Below are 12,367 nucleotides of genomic sequence, written 5' to 3' on the forward strand. Positions count from 1 at the left end.
GCGCTACACAAAACGCAGAAATAAAATATAAAACATGCCTTACCTTTGACGAGCTTCTTTTGTTGGCACTCCAATATGTCCCATAAACATCACAATTGGTCCTTTTGTTCGATTAATTCCATCCATATATATCCAAAATGTCAATTTATTTCGCCCGTTTGATCCAGAAAAAAACAGCTTCCAAAATGCGCAACGTCACTACAAAATATTTCAAATGTCGCCTATAAACTTTGCCAAAATATTTCAAACTACTTTTGTAATACCACTTTAGTTATTTTTAAACGTTAATAATCGATCAAATTGAAGACGGGTCTATCTGTTTTCAATAGAGGACGAGGGGAAACTAACACTACTTTTCAAGTCTTGGCCAACTCTTAACAGTGTTACCCAGTTCCTAGTTGGCCCTACTTCTTCATTGCACAAATGAATAACCTCAACCAAATTCCAAAGACTGGTGACATCCAGTGGAAGCGGTAAGAACTGCAAACAAGTTCCTAAGAAATATTGTTTGCCAATGAGAAGTCAGTGAACAGACAGAGACCTAAAAAACAAACAATCTGAACGGTTAGTCCTCGGGGTTTTGCCTGCTACATAAGTTCTGTTATACTCACAGACATGATTCAATCAGTTTTAGAAACGTCAGAGTGTTTGCTATCCAAACCTACTAATAATATGCATATCTTATATTCTTGGCATGAGTAGCAGGAAGTTGAAATTGGGCACGCTATTTATCCAAAAGTGAAAATGCTGCCCCCTATATCTTAAGAAGTTAAACAGGTATTATAAAGCTATTCAAATCAAATTTTATTGGTCACATACGTGTTTAGCAGATGTTGTTGCGAGTGTAGCGAAATAATTGTGCTTCTAGTTCCGACAGTGCAGCAATATCTAACAATTTCACAACAAGTACCTAATACACACAATCTAAGTAAAGGAATTTAATAAGAATATATAAATATATGGATGAGCAATTTAGAGTGGCAAAGGCTAAGATGCAACAGATAGTATAGACTACAGTATATACATATGAGATGCAAGATATGTAAACATTATTAAAGTGACTAGTGTTGCATTTATTAAAGTGGCTAATGATTTCAAGTCTGTATGTAAGCAGCAGCCTCTCTGTGCTAGTGATGGCTATTTAACAGTCTGATGGTCTTGAAACAGAAGCTGTTTTTCAGTCTCTCGGTCACAGCTTTGATGCACCTGTACTGACCTCACCTTCTGGATGATAGCAGGGTGAACAGGCAGTGGCTCGGTTGGTTGTTGTCCTTGATTATCTTTTTGGCCTTCCTGTGACAAAGGATTTAAAGTTTATACCCGGTGTGAATACACTATACATTACTTTTTTTTGTCCTCAAGGTAAACAATTGTACAGTACCACACCTACTCATTCAGGGGTTTTTCTTTATTTGTACTATTTCTACATTCTAGAATAATAGTAAAGCCATCAAAACTATGAAATAACACATGGAATCATGTAATAACCAAAAGGTGTTAAATAAATCAAAATATAATTTTATATTTGAGATTCTTCAAAGTAGCCACCCTGTGCCTTGGCATTCTCTCCTTTGCACACTCTTGGCATTCTCTCATCCAGCTTCACCTGGAATGCTTTTCCAACAGTCTTGAAGGAGTTCCCAACTATGCAGAGCACTTGTTGGCTACTTTTCCTTCATTCTGCGGTCCAACTCATCACAGAACATCTCAATTGGGTTAAGGTCTGGTGATTGTGCAGGCCAGGTCATCTGATGCAGCACTCCATCACCCTTCTTCTTGGTCAAATAGCCCTTTCCAGCCAGGAGGTGTTGGGTCGTTGTCCTGTTGAAAAACAAATGATAGTCCCACTAAGTGCGAACCAGATGGGATGGCGTATCACTGCAGAATGATGTGGTAGCCATGCTAGATTAGTCTGCCTTGAATTAAAAATAAATCACAGACAGTGTCACCAGAAAAGCACCCCCACATGCTTTACGATGGGAACCACACATCCGGAGATCATCCGTTCACCTACACTGCGTCTCACAAAGACACGGCGGTTGGTACCAAAAACCTCATATTTGGACTCTTCAGACCAAAGGATAGATTTTCACAAGTCTAATGTCCATTGCTCATGTTTCTTGGCCCAAACAGGTCTCTTCTTCTTATTGGTGTCCTTTAGTTGTGGTTTCTTTGCAGCAATTTGACCATGAAGGCCTGATTTCACGCAGTCGCCTCTGAACATGTCAGAGGCTTTTATTATTTTATTAATAGGCTTTTATTCTCTATTTTGGTTAGGCCAGCGTGTGACTAGGGTGGGCATTCTAGTTTCTTTATTTCCATGTTTTGTATTTCTTTGTGTTTTGCCGGGTGTGGTTCTCAATCAGAGGCAGATGTCTATTGTTATCTCTGATTGGAAATCATACTTAGGCAGCTTTTTTCCTTTCGTATTTGTGGGTACTTGACTTTGTTAGTGGCATGATTGCCCAAGTTAAGCTTCACGGTCGTTTCATTGTTTTGTTGGCGACATTCATTTCAAATAAAGAGAAATGTACGCTCATCACGCTGCGCTTTGGTCCAGTCATTTCCAGGAGGAGCTGTTCTAGCCATAATATGGACTTGGTCTTTTACCAAATTGGGCTATCTTCTGTATACCACCCCTACCTTGTCACAACCAAAACTGATTGGCTCAAACACATTAATTAAGTAGAAATGAAATCCCACAAATTTTGACAAGGCACACCTGTTAATTGAAATGCATCCACTTCATGAAGCTGGTTTAGAGAATGCCAAGAGTGTGAAAAGCTGTCATCAAGGCAAAGGGTGGCTATTTGAAGAATCTCAAATATAAAATATATTTCGAACACTTTTTTTTGGTTACTACATTAATCCATATGTGTTATTTCATAGTTTGATGGTCTTCGCTATTATTCTACAATGTAGAAAACAGTGAAAATTAAGAAAAACCCTTGAATGAGTAGGTATCCAAACTTTTGACTGCTACTGTAGAAACCAAAAATCCCTTTTTTTTCCCCTTGTAGGTGATTTGGTGTCACGGGCCATGCACCATCTCCAGCCATTGCGCATTAAGAACCCTAGCAACGGCATGCCAGTTCACCAGAAGAGCGGCACGGTGCACTGGGAGCCTGAGGCACTCTACACTCTCTGCTACTTCATGCAATGTCCCCAGATAGAGTGGGAGAACCCCAACTTGGAGCCCTCCAAAGTCACCCTGCAGATCGAGAGGTGAGTCCAACCTTGCTCTAAAACATCAAAGAAGTGGCATTTATTTGAGGTGGCTAATCATTTACTTACATATATACATTCGTGCTTGTTAAATATGGAGCAAAAGTGTGTAGCACTAGCAATGGAAAACAATGTAAATCTCACTCATTGGCTCCTTGGTAGCTCAGTTGGTAAGAACGTGGCACTACCCATAATACACTCTTAGATGTAAAGGTGCCTGGAAGAACTGTTTGGGTTGCTACACCGGCGGAACCTTTCCAGTTGAAAAAGTTTCCTTGAGGAAATCTGGTGTAAAGGTTCAAACCTGAACCTTTTTATGATGGGAGGGTTTCAATTTTAAACTTTCTAATAATATATTGTAGCTGTCAGATGTTGTTATTTTTGGTCACCCATCAGCAAAAATGTATTTCCTTTTTATCATGGTATGTTTCTACACTGCTAATTAAAATGTTCCTTGAGTATTGATGCATATTGCATATTCTAATACTAATATCATTGATTACATAGTTACAAATGGGTAACTATTCCAATATTTCTATAGGTTCTAGAGAAACTCATACACCTCTGTTAACCTCATTAAGTCTACAAAGCTGTCAATGTTTAAGATTTGATGACAACAGAACAAATGAACAGGAATGACATTTATGCCAACAGGTGGCCCCCCAAAAGTTATCTTAAAGCCACGCCCGACTAAGCTTCACCTCTACTCCAGGAACCCGTTGCTACATTAAACCATTAAAGGTTCCTCCAAGAACCCGTCAACTAACCAAAGGTTGAAATATGAACCATTGACGACATAGCATATTAGCCAGTATTACCTAGTGTTGCATTTTCAGTGTAACATTTCTAGTGTTAAGTGTAAAAGAACCCCAGTATTGGTGTTAATAACAAGTGTCAAACAAAACCACCTCCATCAGTATCATATTTCCCAGCATGCTCTATTGTAGGTTGATTTGTTTTCAAATTGTTTCAAGATCTTTCTTTTTGTTTTTCATTGATTCATTGATCTTATGCTACTCAAATATAAATAACACAACTTTTCCTAACTAATCCAATCTGTTACTTGGACTTATTGCACCCGTTATTGAAATGGTTTAGGTAGAGTCCTTTATAATGAGTCTCGACAGTCATTTTCAATTCAGGGTGTGGGTGAGTACACATTCCAACTGTTCGATATGAACTTTGGCCGAATTCCAATAGAAATTGCACATCACTTTTGCAAGCCATCATAATAGGACTTGCAGACTTGAAAACCTTGAGTTTCATGGTAAAACTAGTCCCTCAAAAAAGTATTGATGGGTCGTTCGCATATAGAATAGAACTTGGGAGCCAGCTCGTTGAACGTTGGGAGCCAGCTCGCATATTAGAAGAGCTGAATCTATTTATAAAATTATTTAAAAAATGAAGTTATGAATAATCAAAAGATTTAAAGAATATAGATTATAATGAACCAATTCAAATAATGAAAAAAAAAATATATATATATAGGCCTAAATGCTCAAGCCCACAGATATTCGTTCGGAATCTCTGCTCAGACGAACAGCCTCACCTGTTGTTCCTGTCAATCAGACACACAGTGTCAACCAATGAAACAAAGATGAGTGAGGGAAGGCCGAGCCAACTCACTCAGTCACACACTTTACAGCCGAGGAGAGAGAGGAAGGACAGCTGTGAAATGAGTCGGAAGTACAGTAGCATTTGGATGCATGTTTAATGTAGACAATGTTAGAGCACAGTGTAGAATTTGCCAAAACAAAATCTCATATAAAGCCTGTTCTATGCACAACCTACAACGGCATATGCGAACTGTGCACCCAACTGTGAAGCTAGCTGTAGCTGCGCTTCGAGAAACTAGCAGGCCTGCTAGTGATAGTGGTGGAGCCAGCACCTCCACACGTGGAGAAGTATCCACTCAGTCAAGTAGGCCTACTCCACAGTCTTCTATGGACCAGTGTATGCCAAAGTCTAGGTCTGTAGCAAAACAAGGCCAAATTGATATTGTATTGGCTAAAATGATTGCAACCGATTTCCAGCCAGAGGTTTAAGAAATCATAGCAATAGTCTAAATCCAAATATACATAATTCCAAGCAGGAAAACCCTTTCAAAATAACATATTCCACAACTGTACGAGATCACACAGGCTTCAGTGTGGAAAAGAGTTCAAAAAGCTACTGCAGTTTGCCTTACCACTGACTGCTGGACATCAAGGGTAACCACTTCTTACATGTCAGTTACAAGTCACTTCATTGAAGATTTTTCAATGTCTAGCTGTCTTCTGGACTGATACAGCGACAGACACACCTCAGAGAACTTGGCAGAGGAAGTGTTGAGAGTGGCCAGAGAATGACAAGTAGATGGAAAAGTGGTCTGTTGTGTCAGCGACAATGCAGCTAACATAACCAAAGCCATGAACATTTTAAAATGGATGCATCATCCATGTCTTGCCCACACAATCAAACTGATTGTAAGAGATGCTCTGAAGGTGGTGAAGCCCACTGTGGACATAATCCTTCCACAGGAGCACAGCAGGTGCTGAAAAATTTACGCCAGATCGGGATGCATTCTTTTTCATAACAAACCAATGCCAAACCAATGCATTTTTTATTTATTTTCTTTTTAAAGAAAACAACCCAACTATAGTGGTGGCTCAACTAAAAGTTTTGCGATTATGCTGTGGGATTTAGAGGTAATTTGTGGTTTAGTACGGTACCCCACGTGACTACTTCATTGCTCCAGACCAGCGCAAGGGGGAGTTAGAGCACGATTATGCTTTTGGTTCCCAAGGCACTACTGTGTCTCTAAAAACACACTTACTTGTTACTACTCGTCAGTGTTACTTACTAAAACTGTTGTTACACAAATGTTTTTATTCTAAGAGAAACTTAGACTCCAATTGGAGTGTGGAAATGTTATGATTATTTTGCTCTTACTGTAGTACTGTAGCCTACTCCTGACCAGTCATGTTGTACAGCGCCTGAGTGGTGCAGTGGTCTAAGTCATCGCAGTGCAAACTACGTTGCTACAGATGCTGGTTCAATACCTGTGCCGGCTGCGGCCCGGAGACCTATAGCATGTGTTTATTAGGCTACTGTGCAGTCTGACAAGTAAACATAGCCTATAGTACATACTATGGTAAAGTGCCTAATTCCTTACATAATTGGAGAGCAGGCCATGTCCAGACTTTCTCGTTGACCTCAAGTACTCATTACCTCTGTCTTTAATGTTTTTTGGGTTGCATCAGTCATGGACAGAAACTTTTGAGACACAGTATTAATGATGAACACCCGGAGGTTCACTGGTAAGCCACATTTGTCTCAGGATCCATCCCAGTTGGTATTCTGTGTCCACTCATGGTATCTCTCTTCAGTTTAACATCCTTGGAATAGCAGAACAGCATAATGGTCTGGACGCCCCTCACTGTGCCTGGTGAGCAATTGGTCAAATTCTGTTATCAGAAGAGGAATGGAAATGTCAGGGTGAATCGACGACCTGACGAACCCGCCAGGTATGTTGACTCTGCCTGTCGGAGGTGGAGTTCCAGAGCTCACAGGCGTGCCTGGCATGTGTTGTGACTCCATCTCATTCCTTGCCCTCTTCAACGCATCATTCTCTACCTGACACTCCGCCAATGCCGTTGTGACTCTCCGACAATGACGAGTGACTCTGCCAATACCGCCTGGCTCTGGACCAATGAATCAGCTGTCGCCCTTTCTGCTGGTCTGCCTTCAATGACTCGAACTCGGTCTTCAAAGTTGGAATCTGATCCATGTGCACCTTCATCAGATAAGCAGAATGATACCGCCCTGAGTCCCCATCGATTACAGTGGCCTATGATAGAAACGGTAGATCAATTAAGAATTAAAAGTGACTCCAACACACAAATGCTGCATACACATTTTAAGAATCTAGCAAAACGAACCACTTTCTTGGCAAGCATGCATTTGTTTCGGTGCGTGGTTGTATGCTCTGCAAAAACACATTCTCATTTTTAGTACACAATTATTTATTTTTATTTAACCTTTTATTTAATTATCGATTTTTATTACACAGTATACCTACACAATTATTTTTAAGAAAATGCATTGAAACAAAAATACCTTTTAGTTTTTGTGATCCTCTCAGCTCCAGCTCATTTTCAGGTCCTATGATGGTTACGGTCTTTACACTGGAACGGGTAGTTCCATAGAAATAAACTTACTTGATGAAAACAATGTCCATTTCGTCTGTTCTCCTTGGTCACATGGTCATTTTTTTTAGATAAACAGTTCATTTTGAATGGTAACTGGGTTAAGGGTGAAGTTTGGGGCGGGGTGTGGAGAACTGGAAAAGTGTGACTTTCAGCTTAAGTATAAGCAGATCGCCGATTGTCCTCACTTTGATTACGCTGTAACAACATACTGTAGCCTCATTACCAGGATCTCTATTCATTTAAGTGAGCATATTAGGATTTACAGGAGGAAAGGAAAATCTAGTACAGCCAATACATTTTTTTGTATCAATTAGTATATTTGAGTTTAACTACAATATTTGTTCCGTCTTTTCTGGTGAATTAAACTGAAATTGCAACCAACTTTCTATGGCTTGTTTAAAAAATCATGAGATTTGGAGAATTTGTTTTCAAATAACCTAAAGTGAGCGAGGAAAATGCCATTCCTGAACATGGTGTGACACATTCTTACTAATTTGTAAATAGGCCAGTTTAGTATTTAGAATTATTTCTTTCTGTTTTTAGAGGGAGAGGAACCAAACGCTGTTGCTTCATGGGTCTCCCAGTTGCAGCCGACACAGGTATCGAACCAGCATCTGTAGCAAGGCCATTTGCACTATGATGCAGTATCTTAGACCGTTACGCCACTCAGGAGGCCCCATCTGCAAAGTTGAACTCTTTTGGGATAGGGGGCAGCAGTTTCACTTTTGGATGAATAGTGTGCCCAGAGTGAACTGCCTCCTACTCTGTCCCAGATGCTAATATATATTATTAGTAGTATTGGATAGAAAACACTCTAACGTTTATAAAACTTTTTGAATGATGTCTGTGAGTATAATAGAACTCATATGGCAGGCGGAAACCTGAGAAAAATCCAACCAGGAGGTGGGAAATCTGAGGTATGTCGTTTTTCAAAGCTTGGCCTACCGAAAACACAGTGTCTATGGAGTCAAGTTGCACTTCCTACGGCTTCCACTAGATGTCAACCGTCTTTAGAAACTTGTTTCAGGCTTCTGCTATAAAGGAGGGGCTCATGAGACCTGTTTGAGTCAGTGGTCTGGCAGAGTGTCTCAGGCTCGTGACGCGCGCTCATGACAGAGTTAGCTCCCGTTCCAGTGCTTTTCTTCAGACATAGGAATTCTTCAGTTGGAACATTATTGATGTTTTATGTTAACATCCTAAAGATTGATTCCATACATCGTTTGACTTGTTTCTACGACCTGTAACGGAACTTTTCGAGTTTTTGTCTGGACGAAATGCTCGCGCCTCATGAAGATGGATTACTGGGATGAACACGTTAACAACAACTGGCTCTTTGGACATATATTATGTACTTTATGAAATTTTATAGAACAAATCAGTTATTTATTGTCGAACTGTGATTCCTGGGAGTGCCTTCTGATGAAGATCATTAAAGGTAAGTGAATATTTATAGTGTTATTTCTCATTTCTGTTGACTCCAAAATGGCGGATATTTCTCTGAGCGCCGTTCTCAGATTATGCTTTTTCCGAAAAGTTTTTTTGAAATCTGACAGCAGTTGCATTAAATTCTTAAAGTATAGTGGGCAGCATTTTCACTTTTGGATTAATAGCGTGCCCAATTTCAACTTCCTGCTACTCATGCCAAGAGTATAAGATATGCATATTATTAGTAGATTTGGATGGAAAAAACTCTGAAGTTTCTAAAACTGTTTGAATCATGTCTGTGAGTATAACAGAAGTTATGTAGCAGGCAAAACCCAGAGGACCATTCAGATTCTTTTTTTTTAGGTCTCTGTCTGTTCAATGAGTTCTCATGGGGAAACGATATTTTTAGGCACTTGTTTGGAGTTCCTACCGCTTCCACTGGATATCACCAGTCTTTGGAAATTGGTTGAGGTTATTCCTTTGTGCAATGAAGAAGTACGGCCATCCTGGAAAAGGGTAACGGTGTTGAGAGTCGGCCAAGACTTGAAAAGTCGTGTTAGGTTCCTCTCATCCTCTATTGATTAACGTTTAAAAATACCTAAAGTTGTATTACAAAAGTATTTTGAAATGTTTTGGCAAAGTTTATAGGCAACTTTTGAAATATTTTATAGTGACTTTGAGCAAATTGGAAGCTGTTTTTCTTCTGGATCAAACGCGCCAAATACATTTTGGATATATATGGACGGAATTAATCGAATAAAAGGACCATTTGTGATGTTTATGGGACATTTTGGAATGCCAACCAAAGAAGCTCGTCAAAGGTAAGGCATGTTTTATATTTTATTTCTCTGTTTTGTGTAGCGCCTGCAGGGTTGAAATATGCTACTCCCTTTGTTTGCTGCTGTGCTATCATCAGATAATAGCTTCCTATGCTTTCGCCGAAAAGCCTTTTTGAAATCTGACATGTTGGCTGGATTCACAACGAGTGTAGCTTTATTTTGCTTTCTTGCATGTGTGATTTAATGAAAGTTTGAATTTTAGAGTATTTTATTTGAATCTTGCATTTTCCCTGGCAATTGGCCAAGTGGGACATTTGCGTCCCCCTATCCCAGAGAGGTTATTAAGGAGAGGTCTATCTTTAATTCTGTGAATATTTCAGATTTTTGTGACTCCTATCTTTCGTGTCCGTTTTCAAAAATGCTTTACAACTAAAGCACAACATGTGATTATGTTAGATCACCGCCAAGTAAAAAAAACAGCAATTTTTCCAGCCAAAGATAGGAGTCACAAAAATCTGAAATATAGATCAAATGAATCACTAACCTTTGATCTTCATCAGATGACACTCATAGGACATCATGTTACACAGTACATGTATGTTTTGTTCGATAAGGTGCATATTAATATAAAAAAATCTCAGTTTACATTGGCGCCTTACGTGCAGTAATGTTTTGATACCAAAACATCCGGAAATTTTGCAGAAATACTAATAATAAACATTGATAAAAGATACTAGTGTTATTCACAGAATTAAAGATAGACTTCTCCTTAACTTCCTGTTAGCGGGATCATTTTCATCAACACCCGCTGAATTGCAGCACTCCATATTCAAATGAAATTACTAAACATATTTAATTTTCATGAAATCACAAGTGCAATACAGCAAAACACACCTTAGCTTGTTGTTAATCCACCTGTCGTGTCAGATTTTGAAAATATGCTTCACAGCGAAAGCAATCCAAGCGTTTGTGTGAGTTTATCGATCACTAGACAAAACATTATGAACACCTAGCATCAAAGTAGCTTGGTCACGAAGATCAGAAAAGCAATAAAATGAATCGCTTACCTTTGATGATCTTCAGATGTTTTCACTCACGAGGCTCCCTGTTACACAATAAATGTTCCTTTTGTTCCATAAATATTATTTTTATATCCAAAATACCTCCATTTGTTTGGCACGTTATGTTCAGATATCCATAGGCTCGAACCGTCATGACATTGCAGACGAAAATTCCAAATAGTATCCGTAATGTCCACAGAAACATGTCAAATGTTTTTATAATCAATCCTCAGGTTGTTTTTAAAATATATAATCGATAATATATCAACTGGGACAAACTATTTTTCAATCGGAGAGGGAGAGACAATGGCTGCCCTACTCTGTTGCGCAAGCAAAACTCATGCGAATACCCAGCTATCCACTGACACAATGTTTTCTTCTTGCTCATTATTCAAAATAAAAGCCTGAAACTATGTCTAAAGACTGTTGACACCTTGAGGAAGTGATAGGAAAAGGAATCTGGTTGATATCCCTTTAAATGGAGTGAAGGCAGGCAATGGAACATGGAGCTTTCAAAATAGAATAGATTTTCCTCAGCTTTCGCCTGCAATATCCGTTCTGTTATACTTACAGACAATATTTTAACAGTTTTGGAAACTTTAGAGTTTTCTATCCTAATCTGACAATTATATGCATATTCTAGTTTCTGGGCCTGAGAATTAGGCAGTTTCAAATGGGTACGTTTTTCATCCAAAAAATCGAAATACTGCTCCCTACACTCAACAAATTAATGCAACCACTGTGTCAGATTTCAAAAAACCTTTACGGAAAAAGCATAATCTGAGAACTGCGCTCAGAACCCAAAACAGCCAGAGGAATAGCCGCCATTTTGGAATCAACAAAGTTAGAAACAACACCATAAATATTCCCTCACCTTTGATGATCTTCATCAGAAGGCACTCCCAGGAATCCCAGTTCGACAAAAAATGACTAATTTGTTCCATAAAGTTCCATCATTTACAGTGGGGCAAAAAAGTATGTAGTCAGCCAGCAATTGTGCAAGTTCTCCCACTTAAAAAGATGAGAGAGGCCTGTAATTTTTATCATAGGTACACTTCAACTATGACAGACAAAATTAGAAAAAAAATCCAGAAAATCACATTGTGGGATTTTTATGAATTTATTTGCAAATTATGGTGGAAAATAAGTATTTAGTCACCTACAAACAAGCAAGATTTCCAAAGAAGGGCCAGAAGTATCTCCGGATCTGGGAGAATTGTCATCAACCACGCTAATTATTTTCCACCATAATTTGCATAATGCGCAACGGTCAAAAAATATTACTAGAAAATATTCATATTCATGAAATCACAAGTGAAATATAGTGAAACACAGCTTAGCCTTTTGTTAACCTCTTTTGGCTATAGAGACGCTAGCGTCTCTTCTGGTCAATAGCATGGGGAAATGCAGAGCGCCAAATTCAAATAGTACGAGATAAAACTCAAACTTTCATTAAATCACACATGCAGGGTACTCAATTAAAGCTACACTCGTTGTGAATCCAGCCAACATGTCAGATTTTTTAAATGCTTTTCGGCGAAAGCATGAGAAGCTATTATCTGATAGCATGCACCCCCCGAAACACATGAACGAGACGTAAACAAAAGAATTAGCGTAGCCGGCGCTACACAAAACGCTGAAATAAAATATAAAACACTGCATTACCTTTGACGAGCTTCTTTGTTGG

The 12,367-nt window shown here is 39.0% G+C and overlaps 1 protein-coding gene across 1 annotated transcript in view; it reads left to right on the plus strand.

The window, feature by feature from the left end:
- The window catches only part of LOC109896834 (ankyrin repeat and BTB/POZ domain-containing protein BTBD11-A), a 221,837-nt gene that overhangs the window by 111,698 nt on the left and 97,772 nt on the right, over positions 1-12,367 (plus strand). Inside the window, exon 3 of the mRNA XM_020491219.2 lies at positions 3,021-3,225. Within this exon, the coding sequence (XP_020346808.1) occupies positions 3,021-3,225 (205 nt within the window). The remainder of the gene's footprint in view (positions 1-3,020; positions 3,226-12,367) is intronic.

This window comes from Oncorhynchus kisutch, linkage group LG9 (genome assembly GCF_002021735.2).
Source record: "Oncorhynchus kisutch isolate 150728-3 linkage group LG9, Okis_V2, whole genome shotgun sequence".
Taxonomy (NCBI): domain Eukaryota; kingdom Metazoa; phylum Chordata; class Actinopteri; order Salmoniformes; family Salmonidae; genus Oncorhynchus; species Oncorhynchus kisutch.